We start from the raw sequence: 19,286 nt of genomic DNA on the forward strand, positions 1-19,286 counted from the left end.
TAAAGAACTATCTAAAAGCCTTTAAGTAGGTATTTAAGTCCTAGTCTATATATAAGTCCTGAAGTAAGTATTCTAGGTAGCTTTAGTAAGCGCTTACCTTGCTTATCGTAAGCGCTTACTTATCTTAGCATAAGCGCTTACTAATTCCTTATTAGTGCTTACCTTCTTATCGTTACGTAACCTGTATGATAGTTCTTCTATTCCGGTAGTAACCTATTATTTCCTATATATCCTATATATATCTAGCAGCATAGCCGCTAGCCTAAGTAGGTCTGTTAACCCTCTGTTAGGCATAACGAACGGGTCGTAATAACTATCTTAGTAAATCTACTAAATAGATTAGTTAAGACTACCTACTTCTACTTATAAGTATTAGTAATAAAATTTACCTTAATCTTGTTAGTATTCTTCCCTTATTAATAAAAGGAAACCGTTAGGTTTTATACCTTATAGATAAGTATAATAGTTACTACTAGGTTGTTTTTCTACTTAATTATAAGTTTGCTACTATCTTAATAGCTATTAAGAAATAAGATACTAAATTCTATAGTCTTACTAGCCTTAAGCCTAAGGTTTAGGTTTTTAATAATACTCCTAAGCTAATCAAGGTTTTTAATAACCCCTACTTCGAAGGTACTTACTATAATACGACTATTACCTATATGCTTTCTATAAATAGTATTATTAAGTATGCTAGTTATACTATCGTCGAAGGCGCCTAGATATAGCTAATTAATATATCCTTTCTAGAGGAACTATAGGATTATAGTATCGATTCGGTAACTTAGATTCTTAACCTCTTACTTATACCTTCTAAGGGTAACTTAAGCCTTTACGAGATTATAGCGAGAAAGCTAAACTTAGCTGCTAAACGTAAAGCCCCTTATATTAAATATCTCTAAACGTTTAGCTATACTACCTACGTATATAAGAAGGGCCCTCGACGCCTTATATGCTTTGCTAAGATAGAACTATAAGTAATTAAGGGATTCCTTATCGGTTATAGTTCTCTTCGTAGCTATATTTACTATATTTACTTACTTAATCGAAAGGAGGTTATTCGCTATAAAGATATTCGATTTCGTAAGGAACCGTATAAGATAGTATTACTTCTAACTATTAATATACTTAGTATTAATAAAATTAAATATAATACTACGTTTATTAAACTAGATATTATTATCTAGTATACTATCTATTAGAAGCCTATTAAAGGTAAAAAACCTATAACTAGTAATCCTAAGCTAGATAAAACTATCGTTAAGAAAGCGATAGTACTTACTAATATATATCTTATATCTCTACTATTAGAAAACCTATTAAAGACTACTACTATACCTTATAATAGTATTACTAACGAATTAAATAATAACGAATTCGTTACTTCCGTAGAAATAATAGAAACTAATTACTGAGACCTTAATTCCTTCTTTACGATTGTTAAGGAAGTAACGAGTTAACTAGTAAAGTCCTCTCGACCTTGCCGCGCCTTAGCCTAGCAACTACCTAGTTACTACTAAGCTGCTAGTAGCGTACGCTCTTATATTAAAAAAACCTTCTTATCTATTAATATTCTAGCTTTACTAACTTCTTATTAATTTTCTTTTAGTATGCTTTCTACTACTACTTTTTCGAAAGTCTTACCTAACGGTATAGTAATTCCGAAGTCCTACCGCAAGGCGTAAAAAAGCTTATAATAGCCTAAGTAGGAGCAAGCCTTCGAACGAGAGATAACTTAATTTATAAAAAAGGGGGTTTACAAAGTCGTTTACTTACTACGTAATACTAAAGTCCTGCCTAGTAAGTAGGTATATAATATTAAAACTAATAAAAATAATAAAATCGTATATTATAAGGCTTAATATATAGTTTATAAAAACTATAAAAAAGGTAACTAGTTATTATAAGAGGTTTATGCTATAGTTATTTCTATTACTATTACCTAACTCTTCTTCGTAGTTATTATACTTCTTAATCTTAAATATAAAGTATATAATTTCGATACTACTTTCCTAGCCGCCTCGATTCTAAAGGGGGTTAAGGTATACGTCTAGCCCCCTACTAGCTACGCTACTATAGATAACAAGGTTTAGCTACTTTATAAAGTACTTTATAGATTAAGAAAATTACTACTTTAGTAGTTTCGACTTATTAAAAGTAAAATAGAACGAATTAGCTTTACTATTATTAATAAGGAGGTTTATCTCTTCGTTAACTATAAGATTAAAGCATACGTTCTTATATATATTAACGATAACGCTATTACTATTTTTAATAAGTAAGTTATAATAGAAGTTTATCGTCTTTTCGAGAAGGTTTATTCTCTTAAAAACCTCGGCAAGGCTACCGATTTTCTTAGTTTCTAAATTAAACGCGACAAGGCTGCTAGTAAGATTTTCATCTCTTAAGCTAAGTATGCGAAAGTAATACTTTAACGATTCGACTTTAACGGTTTTGTTAGAAGTATAAGTATATTATACTTCTATTTTACTTATTTATCCTATTTAGTCTTATCTAAGACTTAATAGGACTTACAAAAGTAACTAGCTAAGAATGGCTGCTTGTTAGTTTAAACATATGACATTCAGATCCCTATGGAATACTCTCTTTAACCTTATCTAAAAGTCTATTTAGTTAAAGAAGATTCTAGTCTGATTTATAAGCTGCTTTATAAGCTAGTTGACGTATATACTTACGTATACTAAACCTAGCTTATAGCTTCCTATATTAGCTATTATAGGCGACGTTATACTACTATATAACTAGCCTAATTCTCTCCCTTAGCTAGCTATTAGTTCCTCAACCAACTCAGCTTCAATATAAGCCTATACATTCTTTACTATTAAAGCCCTACTTCATAAGTACAAGTTCCCTTACTCTAATACCCTGTTATAAGGATATCGTACTATCTACGAGATTCCTACCTATCGTTCCAACAGGTTTAAATACTGTTAAAACGTTTATAACGACTATTAACGATCTGCTTATTACCTAAGATAAGAATAAATACTTACTTAATAAATAATAACTTTATATCGAATAGACTAGCTACCTTAACTTCTTAGTAGCTAGAACTTATATTAATATAGCTTATACTATTAGTAAATTATTATAAGCGAATTTAAGGCTTTCTAAGGCTTATCTTCGTATTATTAAGTATTTATTCCGATACCTTAAAGGTATTATTTATCTTAGTATTATACTTAAAAGTATTTTTATAATTAATAAGTTAAGGCTTTATACTATTATAAATACTTCTTTTACTAATAATAAGCTATTATAAGTCTTAATAAATAGTTGTATCGTCTTCCTTACTAGTATACTAATTACTTAGAAGTTAAAGAAATAGACTTTCGTAACTTTAAGTATTATAAAAGCTAAATTTATTAATCTTATACCTATAGTAATTACTATAAAGTAGATTAAATATTACTTTTCCTAACTACTTAGTAAACCTATTACTATACCTATTATTATATTTACTAATAATACTAACAGCTATAATAACGTTATAAACCTACTTAACAAGGTATAAACCTACTATATCGACGTCTAATATAAATAGATTATATAAGAGGTTTATACTACGAAAAGTATCGAACTCCGACTTATTAAAAGCGTTAATATAGCTGCCGATAGACTTACGAAGCTATTAATTATAGTTAAACATAAGGAATTCGTTCGTTTGTTAGGCATAGCGGAGGGATTAGATTAAGAAGGGGATTTTAAGACTATAAGACTATTAATATTAAGACTTCGGGATTCGGAGGATTTCATAGCCTCCTATTAGCTAGGTTTAACCGGTAATTAACTAAGTTTTCTAATAGTTGAGAACTCCTCGGATTTGGAGGATTTGGGACTTTTCCTGTATTTCCTATTATTCTACTGCTTTTTCGCTGAGGAGTCTGAGAGGGGGTGTGGGTGGCAGGCCTCGCCGGCCCGTCACGTGGGCTGACGGCCGCCACCACTGGTCTTAGCCAGCCTCCACAGCCCTCTAGCTAGTCAGTTAGTTCTTCAACCAACAACACCACTTTTCCCATTCTGAGCGTTCTGTGCCGGTTCTCGCCCACATGTTTTCATGACTCTTCAAGAGCAACCTTCGCCTAACTAGAGGCCTGTCCTTCCGGATGTAACATGGGCCAACAATGCCAACAATTCAGACCCCTTTATTGATTAACTTCATTGGCTGTCGAAAAACACCGCAAGAGCTATAGGCAGGTTCAGATATGACTTAGCTCGCTGAGGCCGGGTTGGCCTTAGGGAAACTGGTTTATGCCTAACGAGGTCAAGTCAGCGACTTTTTTTTTTTTTTTTTTTTTTTTGCCGTTTCAGCGCCAGTAACCCCTCCGCAAGAATTATCTGTAACCCTGTCTGCCCTGGCAACGCTCATTGAAGACGTCTGAAAGCCTCGGAAAAGACCGAATTTGTTATCACGACGCTGAAAGATAGAACTATCCTGCTTGAACTTGGTGTCGGTCAAAAACAGGTTGCAGATATAGTCTGATGTAGAAAGTAAAAAGCGCGAAAGATAGGCTGGCTGTTTGTGCCTGGAGTGTGCAAGGTCAGGGCCTACAACACCACAATGGTCCCACGTGGCGGGGATGTCCGACAAAAGATTGGTTGTGTCTCAGGTCTTGCGGTAAGGTAGGCCGAGTCCCACACCACCAGCCCTGCAACCACTCTCGCTTTCCACTCCGACTTAATCTATCAACTTGATTTGTTACAGGATGATTGAATTGCTCAGAGCTAAAGGTTTGTTTCCGAGGCTTCCATAATGAAGTTCTGATTTTGGCTCTTTTACAATGCCTAGTATTATACGTTTGTGTGCGACTAGATTTTTGGACTTGTACAATGCAACACACTAATTGTATTCAATGCATTATATGGAAGACTAGAGCCCGAGGTTTTGAGAGCATCCAAAAAGGCCTTGAGTCATTCTGTCGCACTAAATTCGCAATCTAGCCTCCATTTGACTAAATCATTATTATCCACCCCTGCGAATCGTTGGCTTAATTAGGGACCAGTAATGTATGAAAGTCCCAGAGCATCTCGTCGCCCTGTGCTGTTAGGGTCAAGATAAGGTGCCTCGCCGATTCCGACTGCTCTGTTTCCAAATCTGTCTCCCTGCTCATCATAGTCAAAAGTTGCGGTGTGGAAGGTGCTACGGTTGTCCCAAATGGCTGTGGGGAAAATTAGCACCAGATACCCTTTTTCAATGCTGGATAGTTATTAATGAGCTTACCGATATCATTGCTGTTCTGCCACTTGAAGCGGACTTGAAGGTCATGGTTCTTCTGCAGCAGGTCCAGGAACCAGTCAAGAAGGTGCTTGCTCTCCTCCGAGGTGACGCCGTTGATGTGTTTAACGTGGCCGCCGACAGGGAAGACACTCTTCCACCCGGAAACAGGGTTGGTTCTGACAACAGGGTGAATGGCTTTGAGTACGCTGCCGATGTTCTTTGGGTTTCCGCGTGGCTTGTCATATAAAGTGAAGCCACCGCGCTCAGCGGCTTGAGCGAAGCCAGGTTGCTCGAAGGTCACAGTGAGGCTTTCGAGGAACTTTTGATAGGGGGCACTGAGGCGGTCGTAAATCTCGTAACCAGATGCCCACAACGTGTCTACCGAATCAATACATGAGCTTTGTCTAAGTCTTAAAAAAAGAGAAAGTGGGCAAACAACTTACCTCCGCCAGTCTTTGGCAGCTGAACAAGGCGCAGAGATGAGTAATCGGCTGGGACAGGCTCGAAAGCAATATCGCTGTGCCACTGAGCAGTGCTTTGCTTCTTGGGACTGAGCTCCTCGCCCTCCAAAGGCTTGCGGTAGTACTTCTTATGCTGCACGGAGCTGATAGTGCTGATCTCGGGATCGGACCCACCCAGTTCTCGTTCAGAGTTAAGAACTGGGTGGATATGGAGCCCGGATTCCTTGGGCCGGCCCGTCAGTTCTCCGAGCCGGAGGATGAGTTGCTTTTGCAATTCATTGGTCAGGTCGTCTTGAGCCCGGAAGAACACGACGCCACGCTGAGAAACTTGGATTTTGTAAGCACCAAGCATGATAATCCTCTATTTTGGATGGATGCTTACTTGTTATGGCGAGGTCACGGATTAGCTCATCAGAGTTAGGAGCGTTGAGCCACTCTACCAAATTTGCCTTGGGAAACTCGCGGCCAATTATGGGCGTGACGTCGAACGACTCATAGTTGTCCAATGCTGAGGTTGTCTTTAACGGTTCAGGGTACGACACACCCTTGGTAATCGTGTGGATGGGAACTTCTGCTTCAATCGCGGTAGGCGCCATATTGATTCGATCTTGCTCCGAGGCTTGTTGTTAGCAAACTTATTGCAATGAAGACTGCTCTGCTGTTTCAAATTATCTCTTTCTATCGACAAAAGTTGAAGCATTATATAGACTCGGCGGGTCATCCGACCGGCTCGCATCTCACACAGAAGCATTTCAAATGTTGCTTTCCTCGTCGGATATGAGACAGCCTCACATTGAAGCGACATCCGTAGAGATCTCCAAACCCCGAGAAACCCCGCATTCTGGAAATGGAATCTGATTGAGCTCGGCGGGATGGTGAAAATAGGTAAGCTTATTTCGTGATTGATCATCCCGTTTGCGCGATGGCGTGGATCTGGGACGGATGATGTGATCACCTCATCTGGCTGGAAATAGCCAATCACAACACGTTCATTTCATGCCAACAACCTCTCCATGTCTGGTCCCTCTTCCAAGCTGAGAACATCTGTAACCATTGGATGGCCATATTTTTGATTCATGCGTGGAGTTTAATACTGGTAGTGTCAATGTAGATTTACCTAGATGTTGAAATTCGTAGTCTGGTACCTTGCCATAAACAAAATGTAAGGACGCGGGAATTCTATAATTCACACAGCCCAATAAAAACTCGCAAATAGATTTATGTGAAGTTTCTATCACCTTTTTAAACTGCTGTACAGTTGTTTTCCTTTATTAAAGGTTTTTGGTGCGCTTATCATGCTGTGATGGTTTGTCGCGTCAGAGCTGTACCCGATGACGAGCATCCACATGCCTATGGCCACATGACATTTTCAACGGGCATCCAGGCACTAAAAGTAGGACAGCGGTTCTCGCGAACCAAATACATGCATTCGTAAAGGGCATACGTTTAGAGATGCATCCTACTTATTTCATACCATACCTTATCAACAGGCCGAGGGCTCCCGAACAGAAACCGTATTGAGCAATCTCGCCCTGCATTTTTGCTGTTTTGAGCACAACCGATAACCTTTGTTACACAAATCTCAAATACGCTTAACTCACGAACTATCGAACTCGTGTCTTTTTGTGGGATACCTGGCGGAAAATCGGCACCTTGAAGTGTAACCCACGAAGCCCATGTACAGTTGTTCCATAACAAATGTGCTAGTGTGTACTGGTGTCGTACCGCAGCAACAAACTCGAGCACATCAGTATTTTCCCCCCTTGTGTTGGCCCTCTGAATTGGATGAAAGCTATCCTGTAGTCCAGGGGTTCACTAAGTATCGGCAGTTTTGTTCCGCAATCCGACTGTAAGAAGCTGCCCCAATTTGACGCCTTTGGGCCACTTCACACGTTATCGCCTTGTCTTAGTGATCCGGACTCACGGGGACGTAATATTGTGGATCGAACTCGCCATCACGACCTGCACACATCATCCTGGTAAGGCGACATTTCCACGACACAGTCTGTTTGTAAGCGAGATCCGGCGACCCGCCCACCTTTTTCGTCTTCTTTATAGCACCAGACGATTCTGTTCCGGAGAAATACATCGCCCCTCTGCTGCTTTCAGCCCTAGTTTTGACAGCTATCGGATATTTCCGCCGCATCATACGCCTGATTGGTGATTATGGCAACGGTCCTAGCAAAAGACCCTTTTCGAAAGGGTGATGCTTCGGTAGCATCGATGTCTATGGAGGATATTCCTCCTTTAGGCGCACCCAAAGAGGAGAAACGATTTTGGTTCCAACGAGATGAGTTCTACGATCCTTTCGCCATCGCTACGCAGGTACCTTGTTGAATACATTGTTGGAAGTAGTGCCACTGGAGACTTATCTTTCTTGATTTCAGGCTAGCGTTTTTGATGACCCAGATACGGCTGAACAGTACCAACCTCGGAAGGACTGGTATTTACCAAGTTCCACATGGGCAATGTTGCCGTATTTTAGAGTGATAGCTGATTTAGGACGTTAGGGAAAACATTCACCGTTTTGATCCATTAGCTAGATGGACATGGGCAGAAGAATATGCCTTGGTCCGAAAGGTTGATTTTCGTATACTGGCACGTCGCATCCGCTCTTACCTCTCCCCGGTCAAAACTGACATTGTTAGGCTTGGGCTTGCATTATGTTTATGGCGCTTGAACTTGACAGGGCCAATATCAGCCAAGGTTCGTGAACCTGCCTAGTGGTATGATCTCTCAACCGTAATATAGGCTAACATAAGATTCTTTGCAAAGCAAACACTGACAATATGCTGGGGGATCTTAATATGACCACTGATGGTATTTAGACACTTCCTACCAAACATACAGGCAGCAAGCTAACGCAGCCTCGAAGATTTCAATCTTGGAAACACCGTCTTCAAATTAGCCTTTCTTTGTGCTGAGTTACCATCACAGCTTGTATCCAAATGGGTCGGCCCAGATCGATGGATACCTGCACAAATGGTGTTGTGGAGCATAGTGGCCAGCTCTCAATTCTGGCTCGCTGGGCGTGACTCCTTCCTTACCTGCCGTGCGATATTGGGTTTGCTACAAGGAGGCTTTATTCCTGACGTGAGTTTATCATTGCCAACATGAACGCTTTTTGAACTAGAGCTCAGTCACTATTTCAGGTCATTCTGTACCTGTCATACTTCTACAAACACCACGAGCTCTCCCTACGACTTGGGCTTTTCTGGACTGCGATGAGCACCGCTGACATACTCTCGGCACTTCTCGCATACGGGTTACTTCACATGCGCGGCCTTCAAGGACACGCTGGATGGAGATGGTTGTTTCTCATCGAAGGGCTCATGACTCTTTTCATTGGTATCTTCGGGTTTCTCCTTATGCCCGCTGGGCCCTGCCAGACTGCCAGTTGGTTTCGTGGCAGGAATGGCTGGTTCTCAGAAAGGTCAGTAGCCATCTTTTGAGCTGCCCGAGTCAATGCTGATCGTTCTACAGAGAGGAAATAGTCCTCGTCAACAGGGTGATTCGAGAAGACCCTAGCAAGAGTAGTATGCACAATCGCGAGCCGGTCACCCCACGTCTTCTGTGGGAGAGCATCCGAGACTACGATTTGTGGCCGCTCTACATATTAGGTCTTACCTTTCAGATCCCAATGACGCCGCCGCATCAGTATCTTACCTTGACGCTGCGCAACTTGGGCTTTGGTACCTTCCAAGCCAACTTGCTCTCTATCCCGTACACAGTCGGACACAGTATGGTTCTTCACCTTTTGAGAATTCTGAACGCTATTGACGTTTGAATTAGTGATGACTATGCTTGCGATCACATACCTCGCTGAGGTCTTCAAAGAACTTACATTCATCTCTATGTCAGGTCAGGTGTGGGCCTTGCCTTTCTTGATATACCTCAATGTGGTCGATACAACGGAAGTCAACAAATGGGTTCTTTACGCAGTAATATCTTTGTTACTAATTTACCCCAACGGTTAGTTGTACATAACATTGTAAGAAGATTACGCTAACAAATATACAGCTCATCCTATTCAAGTACGTCACCTCCATGGTTACGTGGACCTCATAGCCTTCTCGGTTTCTCTCAAAGGCATAGTTTTCCAGAAAGCGTGGCTTACTAACTTACTTTCAGGTGGGATGGAATAGTCGAAATTCGAATAATGTTGGGTCCCGAACAGTCTCTGCCGCCTGTTATAATATGTTTGTCCAAGCCAGTGGTATAATTTCCTCCAATATTTATCGCTCCGGTGAGTTCCCATTATTCTCTCTCTCTCTCTCTTTCTTCTTGCCATTTCAGGTACTCATTAATTTTAAGATGACGCACCTCTATACAGGAGGGGCAATAGAGTGCTCCTCGGGGTTGTCTGCATGAACTTGGTGCTATATCCTCTCGTCAAGAGTTACTACGTATACCGTAATAAAAGAAGGGACCGGAAATGGAACGGCATGTCACAAGATCAAAGACTTGCTTACCTGGCTACCACCAAAGATGAAGGCAGCAAAAGACTGGACTTCCGTTTTAGCCACTGAGTCAAAGTCCACAGCTGTTAGTTCGGGAGACGTTGCTCAATGATTGGAATATTCGCAACGCGACTGAGAATGCTGTATTAGTAGCATGTGCTATATAATCAGTAGTTTTTGTTAGTGGATTCAATGATAGAGATGCTGTTGTTGTTTAAAGTCATCTTGGGATATTTCGAAGTTGCAATCAACACTTTCAGCAGCACAAATCGGCTGTGAAAACATTTTTGGATCTTCGTCTGGATAGTATTTTCCCCTCTTTTTCTACTTCAATCATCTCGATCACTTGCAGAGCCTGCTCCTGACCTAGGTGGCTGACTAGGCTAAGTAGGTATAAATAACGGATGCATTCTCCAGGATTTCTTGGGGAGCTAAGTTTTACTTTGATGGCTGTTGATCATTGGTAGAGCAGGCCACTGGATTGTCGCTGTAACTTGGGCCGGAAATGTAAATGAACAGAAGCTTGACGTCGCCGGAGTTCCTGTGCTGTGGGGAACACGTAAATGCTAGTACAATTAGTTTACCCCGCACTCCACATGACGTTTTGTGGATTTAGTCAGTTCAAGTTGTTGAGAATATCTTTACCCAACACGGACACATGCCGGAACGCCTTCACTCCCTTTACAAAGAATCAATATCATGCCTCACCAAAGGTGCTGTGGAGAAAGGTATTTATTTTGACTGAAAATTATTCTCGTATGACACACAGTCCTTGTTCCAGGTGTCAGGCTTGACAGAAAACCCCGCGCCTCGACTTTTCTTGGCTATGTCCGGTGAACAGATTAGCACTTACATCACTCGCGAGCCTGGACGTAGCTTTGCCCCAGGCATGTAGTTGTACCATTGAAAGCTAACTACATATAAGCCGCATGCCAACTGACATGCAGGTCTTGGTATTTTGCCTGCTTAGATCAAATAAGGATCAGACCATCTGTCTTGAAATATTTGGTATAAACGAAGAAAACATTTCTCGTCTCCCTTGGACTTAGTAGGCTCGCAGTCCATCAATGCAGCCAGCAAGACAAAATTATGCATCTGCTGTAATATTCGAGCCCCATCTACGTGGATATCAGAACTCAAACGTCTGGACTTTCATGAAGTTTTGCAAACAAAAGAGCTACCTAGTATTTCGTCTGGGCTTTTGCTGGAGATTATCAACACTAATTTTCTACCTTATTGAAGTGACGTCTATGGCTGTCAAATACGCAGTATAAAGGTTGTCAGCTACACTGATGATAACCGCAAGCAATACATCTTCTCGAAAGCAATGATGTCCGTGGCTTCTAGAGCCTATCAGCTCTACATTGGCATGTACATAATGAGAATCGTTAGCCCCCATGCGTGTTTGACACCGGCACTGAGAAGGGCCCAGAGCTAGAAGCTTAGTTGCCTCCGCCCCGGATTATGGGTCTTGTGCATGCGTGGCGTCACCAGCATTAATCGCTTCCGAGACACAGCACCGCTTCTCGTTTGCAGGCATATTTCTCACTTGGGGGCCGTGACGCCGGATGCGGGTTTCAACGGGCGCTTGTTGTGAAATGATGGTATTGATCGCTCATTTTTTTGGCCTTATGAAGGCAAGAAAGAAACGTATGGAAATTCTATAAAACCATCAGGAAGAAGACCAATTTGCATATGTGTAAGCAAAATCGCCAATGAATTCTCAAACTTACTTTCTCATAGCCACAAGTGCTAGCAGTTCAGGGAACACCACTTTTCATATCCACACTTTGGATTGCCGAGGTGCCTAACAATCAAAATGATGAGTCCTATGAAAGCAATGAAGAAGCTATCGATTGATGGCGGTAATGACAACACTCTCCCGATGCTCACTACCGAGGACAACATGAAAAACAGGCTTGTGTCGATGCTGGGAGAGTTTGTTGGCACATTCTTGTTCCTGTTTTCAGCATTTGCCGGAACACAGGTTGCCAACATGTCTCCAGCCCCCATAACATCGGAGCCAAACTTACCAGCCATCATTTTCATTTCCCTCTCCTTTGGCGTCTCACTGACAGCGAACGTGTGGGCTTTCTACCGTGTCAGTGGAGGCCTATTCAACCCAGTTGTAGGTAACACCAAATAACCAAAGGATCTTTCGAATAGTGCTAATATCATTTCTCATAGGTCACTCTCGCACTAATGCTCTGCGGCGGCTTGCCAATCATCCGTGGCCTTCTAATTCTACCGACTCAACTCGTCGCCGGAATCGTCGCTGCTGGTCTTGCTTCTGCCATATTTCCAGGTCATCTAGCAGTTGATACCGTTCTAGACGGAGGGACAAACACCGCGCAGGGCTTTTTTATCGAGCTAGCTCTCACAGCCCAGCTTATTTTTGTAATTCTTATGCTAGCTGTTGAGAAGCACCGATCAACATTTTTGGCCCCCGTCGGAATTGGTGTGGCATTCTTCCTCTCAGAACTTGTTGGTAAGTGTCACCAGGCTTTTTGGCGTTTTTGCATCCGAAGTCATGCTTACTGTGAATTTCAATTTAAATAGGCGTTCACTTTACTGGTGGCTCATTGAATCCCGCCCGATCTTTAGGGCCTGCTGCCGTGAACGGCAAGTTTCCTGGCTACTTCTGGATATACTGGCTTGGCCCCATACTAGGGTCGCTTCTGGCCTGCGCGATGTATACTCTGTTGCGTTGGTTGAGGTACTACGAAGTCAATCCCGGCCAAGATGGCGATGGAAAAGAAATGGATGTCGAGGCGATGTCACCGGTAGTGACTAGATAATCAACAAGGGACCGGCGAAATGTCACAAGGGTGGCGGCACTTCTCCGACTAATTTCACATTTTCAAAGCTATCCGCACAGTACATGATTAAACCACGCAAAGATACGCCCGATTGCGCAGCCGCTCAATGAATGCCCTCATAAAACCGAGCAAAGTCCAATGAACCACTCTTGCTCCTTTCCGAAAGCATCCCCACTGCTGCCGGTCTAGGATGCCCAGTAGTGCCTTGGCCAATCATGAATATTACCGCGATGCAAGCATGTCTAGTCCTGTTCCACCGCTAACCCAGCGTCCTCGGTAATACATCTGATTGGCTGCTAACTTCCCGGTCTCTTTCATCTTGGTGAGCATCAGTGCAGTTCTGGAAAGACATGGCAGCGAACAGATACAGGCGCAAAGCGTATGAAATCGTTGTCTCTATTTAATAATCTATTTTATCACTGTGTTTCCTAAGACTGAGAGGCCTGTTCATACACCTATACCATCGTCCTATTCTTATTCCTAGAAAGACTCTTTTGGTAACAACAAACTTGTTTCTGGATCAAATGGGGTCTATTCCAGCTGAGCAGAAACATGCCATTGGCTTTGTGGGCCTCGGTGCCATGGGCTTCGGCATGGCTTCGAATCTTCTCAAAGACGGCTTCGACGTCACTGGCTATGATCTTAACCTGGCAACTCTAGAAAGGTTTGGCAACTTGGGAGGCTCAGTCGCAAAGACAATTTGCGCTGCCAGCAAGGGCAAACCCTTGTTTTTTCTCATGGTTGCCACTCCAGAACAAGTCGATTCGGTCATGTTCACTGACAAAGATGGTGCCATATTTACACTACCTCAGAGAGCCATAGTTTGCATATTTAGTACGCTTCATCCCAGTTATGTCACTGGCCTGCCTCAAAGACTAGCAGCCTACGGAAGGAGCGACATCAGCTTGCTAGACTGCCCCGTATCTGGTGGCATGGTCGGAGCAATCAATGGTACCCTTAGCGTAGGTACTCCACAAGCCTATTTTCCGTGAAAGGAAAATGAAATCAAATCCGCTGCTAATTAGTATTATTAGATCATGCTGGGTGGCGATGATTCGATTATTCAACAAGTGGAACCTGCACTGAAGGCGGTATCTGCCCCTAATCGTCTTTTTCGCTGTGGGCCTCTGGGTTCAGCTAGTGCTGTCAAGATGTACGTGCTTCTCTCGCAACAAGCTTCACGATGGTGAGCCCTCAATTACTGATGCAACAATGTAGGCTTAACCAGCATCTGGCGGGCATTCATGTCGTCGTAGCTGCGGAGACCCTAGCGTTTGCAAAGGCAGTGGGTCTTAGTTCAAGAGATGCTCATAAGATTCTCATGGAATCTGCTGCTTCGAGCTGGATCATGGGCGACCGTGGCCGGAATATGCTTGACGCTAACTGGACCCCGAGGTCAGCTGTTTCCATCTTTGTAAAGGATATGGTAAGGATCCAGCTTGCTTTCTTCGCCCTTTTACTTCAGGAAATTACAGATAAGCTGACAAATTTTCTTCGTGTTCTTTTCAGGGCATCGTAAACGAAGTCAGTGACCAACTGGAATTCTCATGCCCCATAGCCTCGGCCGCATATCTCGTTTTTCTAGAGAGACTTGCCCGCGGAAATGGCGGTCTTGACGACGCCAGTGTCGTATGCAACTATGAGGACGTGACTGGCACCCCAGTTTTCGAGAGCCAACGAGACGAAACTTTGACTTTAGAATCCGACATACCAGTTTATCCCGGAATCTCAACCATCTTTATCGCTGAAACAGATTCAACTTCAAGCATTTTGGTAGAAGCGACCAACTCTCTTACAGTCATATCGCCAGATAACTCAGAAAAGGTCATGAAAAGACTGAATGGACTGGCCGACAAGAGTCTTGTAGGCCTTTGTAGTCTGGACAACTACATCGGCATCGGGGAGAACATCAGGTCAAGTCACCCAAGCTTTCAACTCTTTGATTACAATCTGGTGCCTTCATCAGATTACTCATCATACCAAGTTAGTACCCATGCGACACGAAATCATCGATGTGAAGGATTTCTGGCACGAGTAACAACGCTGACAACTAGAAGCTCCTATTTAGCACAGATGATGACTACGCAGTTATCATTCAGCATTTGAAGTCTGTGTTGCCACTTCACATCAAACCCGTTCCCATCCAGGGTGGCCTTGGATCGGCGTCCAAGATGTACGCTGTCGTAAGACTAGCCTCGCTGGTCCACATAGTCGCAACTGCAGAATGCTACTCTCTAGCTCGAGCGCGTGGTGTGTCCTGCCAGCTCGTCTACGACCTAATTGCAGGTGCCGCGGGTTCGAGCACCCAGTTCAACCACTTTTACCTCGACATGCTGCATCAGACTACCACCGAAAAGTCACAATCTGGGCTTGATACTTTTGGAGAAGCGTTAGCAGATTTGGTAAGTTTTCATGAATGTTCAAAACTTATAGATGGGTTTAAAAAAGCTAATCAATGGTGATTTTGCTTTTCTAGCAACACATCAAACGTATTATGCGTGGTCTGAAATTCCCAGGTCGTCTATTGGATGCCGCCCACCAAGTGTTTAAGGGTACTGGCGGTAGGTACAATATCGGCAACGCATCAGTTGCAGCCGTTGTTGACTTCTGGGAAGGTGGCAAGGACCGTCAATAAATCGTTAGAACAAATTGTTCACGACGTTTTAGGCCCATTTTACACCTTAGACCGCGCGGCCATGTTTTGCGGCTCAAATATGACTTTAGAGAACTGGGTAACCATCTGTGTTGCGACTCATCCAAGCTCTTTCTACAGTATATTTGCTATCATGGTTTTGACATGTATATAACTTTACCATCTTAGGAGAATGGGTGACGCATTATCATTGTCCTCATTAGCCCAACTACCTGGCTCGCCCTCCCATATCCCCTTCAGTTCATCCGCTAACACGCTCGTTCTTCTTCCCGTTTTCTCTTGGCATTCCATAATAAGCTCAAGTGTTCTCTGTCTCTCTTCCTTGTCCTCCGTGAGAAGTCCCGCAATATAGAGGCACTGGCAAGAGAGTAAACCCCAAGCGCCGGGAACGCCCGACTGAGCGGTTAGGAAGATCTGTTTCCGTGAGTGTTCTATAAGTTGTCTTATGGACAAGAAGCTGCTATTGAGAAGTCCGCGGCCTCTAGAAAAGCGCGGCATGTGGTGGAGAATAAGGATGATCTTGCTTGCATGATAAACTTCGTGTGCGATTGCTGATATGAACAGTGTGCATTAGTATCCAATTGTAAACGTCTAGTGTATTTGTCTTTTTTTTTTTTTTTCGTAAACTTACCACTTTGGGAGAAAATGAACCACAAAAATTTGACAACACTTGGCCCATCTCCGCCATCGGGTGACTGTTCTATAGGAAAACAGTGCATTTTGGTTGGGAGCTTAGCTTTCCACGAATCCAAAGCATGATTCAACTCGGCGGCTTTCTCCTCACGAGCTTTCAGCCAGTCGTTATAATCATCGTGGCCAGGCCCATCGTTGCAAAAGTTAATGCATTGTCCGAAAATGTAAATGACCCTATTGGCAATGTCTTCGGGCTCCAGCTGCTCAAAGGATTCTAGAACGGGAGGTTCCCAGTAAGACTCATTGAGCGACATGCAACGCCCAGTTTGTAAAGCTGCCCATGTCTCCTGTCGGTACCAAGTCCAATAGCAAGATCCTCGGATGCCGCAGGCATCGCCCGTGACCTGACGCGACTGAAGAAGCGAAGCAACGCCGCTTCAGACAAAGGCCATAACCGACATCGATCCAGACAGTGCGATGGCTGCCTACGTCCCCAATACCGCCGAAGATAAGAAGCTTGTCTGGAAGATCGATCGTCAGCTGATGAGTGTTATTTGGGTCATGTATATTTTCAACTACTTGGATCGGGTATGTTGTTGAACTTGTGCTCCTGCCCCGATATATGACATTCCTTGCTAACACGTCGTTAAACAGACTAATATTGGTAACGCTCAACTCGCCGGCCTCAGCGATGATCTGAATATGAGTTCTCAAGACTACAACTGGGCTTTATCTATCTTCTTTTTCGGATATGTCCTTTTTGAGGTTCCTTCAAACATGATCCTCTCGCGAAGCCGTCCCTCCGTCTTTCTTCCATCTATCATGGGCTTGTGGGGTGCCCTTTGCTGCTGCATGGCTGCAGTCAACAACTTCGCCGGCCTATGCGCACTGCGTTTCGTCCTTGGTTGTGTTGAGGCCGGCTTTGCTCCCGGTGTCCTATTTCTCATGTCGACATGGTATACAAAGCTGGAGCAGGCTCGTCGCTTTGCTGTATATTGGTCAGCGGCGGTAGCCTCCGGCGCTTTTGGTGGTTTACTCGCTGGCGCCATTACGTCTGGCCTCGATGGTGCTGGTGGCTTGGAGGGTTGGAGATGGCTCTTTATCATTGAGGGAGTTGCCACTGTCATTGCCTCTGCCTTTGCCTATAAATTCCTCTTTGATTTTCCCGAAACTACTAAAGGTATGTTCCCAACGAACTTTTATTCTCACTATACCAGACAACATCCGAACTAACTGCCAAACCAAAGGATTTACCGAACGTGAGCGCGAGCTGCTCATTGCCAGACTCCAGTATGACGGACATGCTGACGTTGACAGTACATCCCACGTGAGCCCAGTGCAGGCGATGTGGATGGCCTTCAAGGACTGGCGTGTCTGGAGTATGGTGCTCATCTACAGCATGATCGTTGGTGCTGGAACCATCTCTTACTTCCTGCCTGTCTTGACCAAGAGTCTCGGCTACTCTCAGGTCACTGCCCAGTACATGACTGTCCCAATCTACATGGTGGCCCTCGTCTTCGCAATTGCTTCAGCCATCTCATCCGATTACTTCAAGGACCGTCGCTTCCACATTGCTGCGTTCTCAGCTTTGGGTCTGGTATCCTGTATTGTCGCAGCCTCTGTGCTAAACCCGACTGTGAGATACGTCATGCTCTGCTTCCTGGCAGCCGGCGTTTGGTCCGCGCTGCCTATGGCCCTTACCTGGACTTCCAACATCATCCAATGGCCCCGTGAGAAGCGAGCCGTTTCTCTTGCAATGGTTAATGCCATTGGAAATCTGAGCTCGGTTTACGGCAGCCGCATTTGGCCCTCATACGACGCTCCGCGATACGCCATTGGTTTCGGTACCACAGCTGGCTTCTTGTTTCTCGCCGTGGTGCTTGCTATAGTCATTGGATGGGCCTCTATCAAATGGCCTCACGATGCGTATGTAAGGAAGCAGATCGAAAAGGCTCAGGGGTCTGCACCATCACCTCTACCGGTTAGCGCTGATTCCTGAAGTGTTGGTATTGGTCTCTCTAGAGAGGTTTGCTCTCACTGTAGGCAATATGTGTTTGGCAATGTTGGCTCATTAAGCATGTTACTGGGCGTGTTGTCCAGGAAAGAACATACAACAGATCAAGAGTGCATTGGGTCAAACTACTAGCTGTCCATATACCCAAAAAACTCTCTATATTTTCCCATCTCCCTTAATTGAGACATCTTTGTTGCTTGTTCTCTCTCTCCGATTGTGGTGATTATTTGGGGTTTCTTAAAGAGACATGATGCGAACAATCATCACACTACTATGCTCGCCAGCCTCAGCATTTGATCGTTGGACCATAAAACAAGCCCTAAGATAGCCAATGTATCAGATTTAGATGCTCTGCTTCTTGTCATATCCTAAGGCCTTACATGGCTACTAGGCTTGGTGGAAGGCATCCCTCATTCATCTTCAATGCCAGGAACCTTGACGGATAAAACCCTCGGTCTCCACCCAATGAAATCTCAGTTGAGCTTTTTGAGGCGTAGCAATGTGGCAAAGATTGACATTGGTGAAGTGTGAAGCCATGCAACTTATATGGACAATAACACCAGCGGGTTCGAAAACATGCCGAGTTTTCTTGTCGGGCTTGGCCAGACGCTACCAATGTAACTTTTGGCCACTTCCAAGCACATATTACATCAGGCGATGCCGGTGCCCCGCGGCGATCAGTGAGATGGTGGTCAGGCTTTAAGCCTAGGATTGAGGGACAAGCCTGCAATGCGCCGATCAGTCAGGGGCCGTCGAGGAATCACCATGCCGGGTTGCGGCACGTACCTTCCTGACTTGCAGGGGTCCGCCAGATCCTTTGCCCCAAGGAGGCGGTTCACAAGGCATATAAGGCTGACTCTGTTTTTACGTACCGCAATCGGCATCCGATTTAGGAAATTAACTTGTGTTTTTACGATGTAAAACTTGGGCCATCGTTCCAGTACAACAATCCGATTGGTCAACATGATATCAAAATCAATCATCGGTCGTTCGGACATGTCCGTAGG

General features: G+C 43.8%; 5 protein-coding genes across 5 annotated transcripts; 4 read left to right on the top strand and 1 right to left on the bottom strand.

The window, feature by feature from the left end:
• Window positions 1-5,013: 5,013 nt before the first annotated feature.
• On the bottom strand, window positions 5,014-6,296 carry CTRU02_214439 (alpha-ketoglutarate-dependent sulfonate; the record flags this gene model as incomplete). Its single annotated transcript, XM_036730347.1, has 4 exons — window positions 5,014-5,180; window positions 5,243-5,617; window positions 5,683-6,027; window positions 6,083-6,296. 4 exons carry the CDS (start codon window positions 6,294-6,296, stop codon window positions 5,014-5,016), a joined length of 1,101 nt encoding a protein of 366 aa, XP_036577803.1.
• A 1,570-nt stretch (window positions 6,297-7,866) lies between these two features.
• On the top strand, window positions 7,867-10,229 carry CTRU02_214440 (transporter YIL166C-like protein 3; the record flags this gene model as incomplete). Its single annotated transcript, XM_036730348.1, has 12 exons — window positions 7,867-8,025; window positions 8,088-8,143; window positions 8,211-8,298; window positions 8,349-8,406; window positions 8,476-8,520; window positions 8,576-8,793; window positions 8,853-9,133; window positions 9,184-9,440; window positions 9,493-9,672; window positions 9,721-9,734; window positions 9,832-9,946; window positions 10,015-10,229. The coding sequence occupies 12 exons, from the start codon at window positions 7,867-7,869 to the stop codon at window positions 10,227-10,229; spliced, it is 1,686 nt and encodes a 561-aa protein (XP_036577804.1).
• A 1,750-nt stretch (window positions 10,230-11,979) lies between these two features.
• CTRU02_214441 (aquaporin) lies at window positions 11,980-12,958 on the top strand (the record flags this gene model as incomplete). The annotated part of the gene is made up of 3 exons (XM_036730349.1): window positions 11,980-12,288; window positions 12,348-12,648; window positions 12,720-12,958. The coding sequence occupies 3 exons, from the start codon at window positions 11,980-11,982 to the stop codon at window positions 12,956-12,958; spliced, it is 849 nt and encodes a 282-aa protein (XP_036577805.1).
• Window positions 12,959-13,503: 545 nt separating this feature from the next.
• On the top strand, window positions 13,504-15,614 carry CTRU02_214442 (ketose-bisphosphate aldolase class-II family protein; the record flags this gene model as incomplete). Its single annotated transcript, XM_070206242.1, has 6 exons — window positions 13,504-13,941; window positions 14,014-14,132; window positions 14,198-14,405; window positions 14,489-14,962; window positions 15,034-15,381; window positions 15,456-15,614. 6 exons carry the CDS (start codon window positions 13,504-13,506, stop codon window positions 15,612-15,614), a joined length of 1,746 nt encoding a protein of 581 aa, XP_070060016.1.
• A 1,128-nt stretch (window positions 15,615-16,742) lies between these two features.
• Window positions 16,743-18,264, top strand: CTRU02_214443 (putative vitamin H transporter; the record flags this gene model as incomplete). Its single annotated transcript, XM_036730351.1, has 3 exons — window positions 16,743-16,853; window positions 16,920-17,445; window positions 17,513-18,264. The coding sequence occupies 3 exons, from the start codon at window positions 16,743-16,745 to the stop codon at window positions 18,262-18,264; spliced, it is 1,389 nt and encodes a 462-aa protein (XP_036577807.1).
• Window positions 18,265-19,286: the final 1,022 nt, after the last annotated feature.

This window comes from Colletotrichum truncatum (assembly GCF_014235925.2).
Source record: "Colletotrichum truncatum strain CMES1059 chromosome Unknown Contig_0011, whole genome shotgun sequence".
NCBI classification, from domain to species: Eukaryota; Fungi; Ascomycota; class Sordariomycetes; order Glomerellales; family Glomerellaceae; genus Colletotrichum; species Colletotrichum truncatum.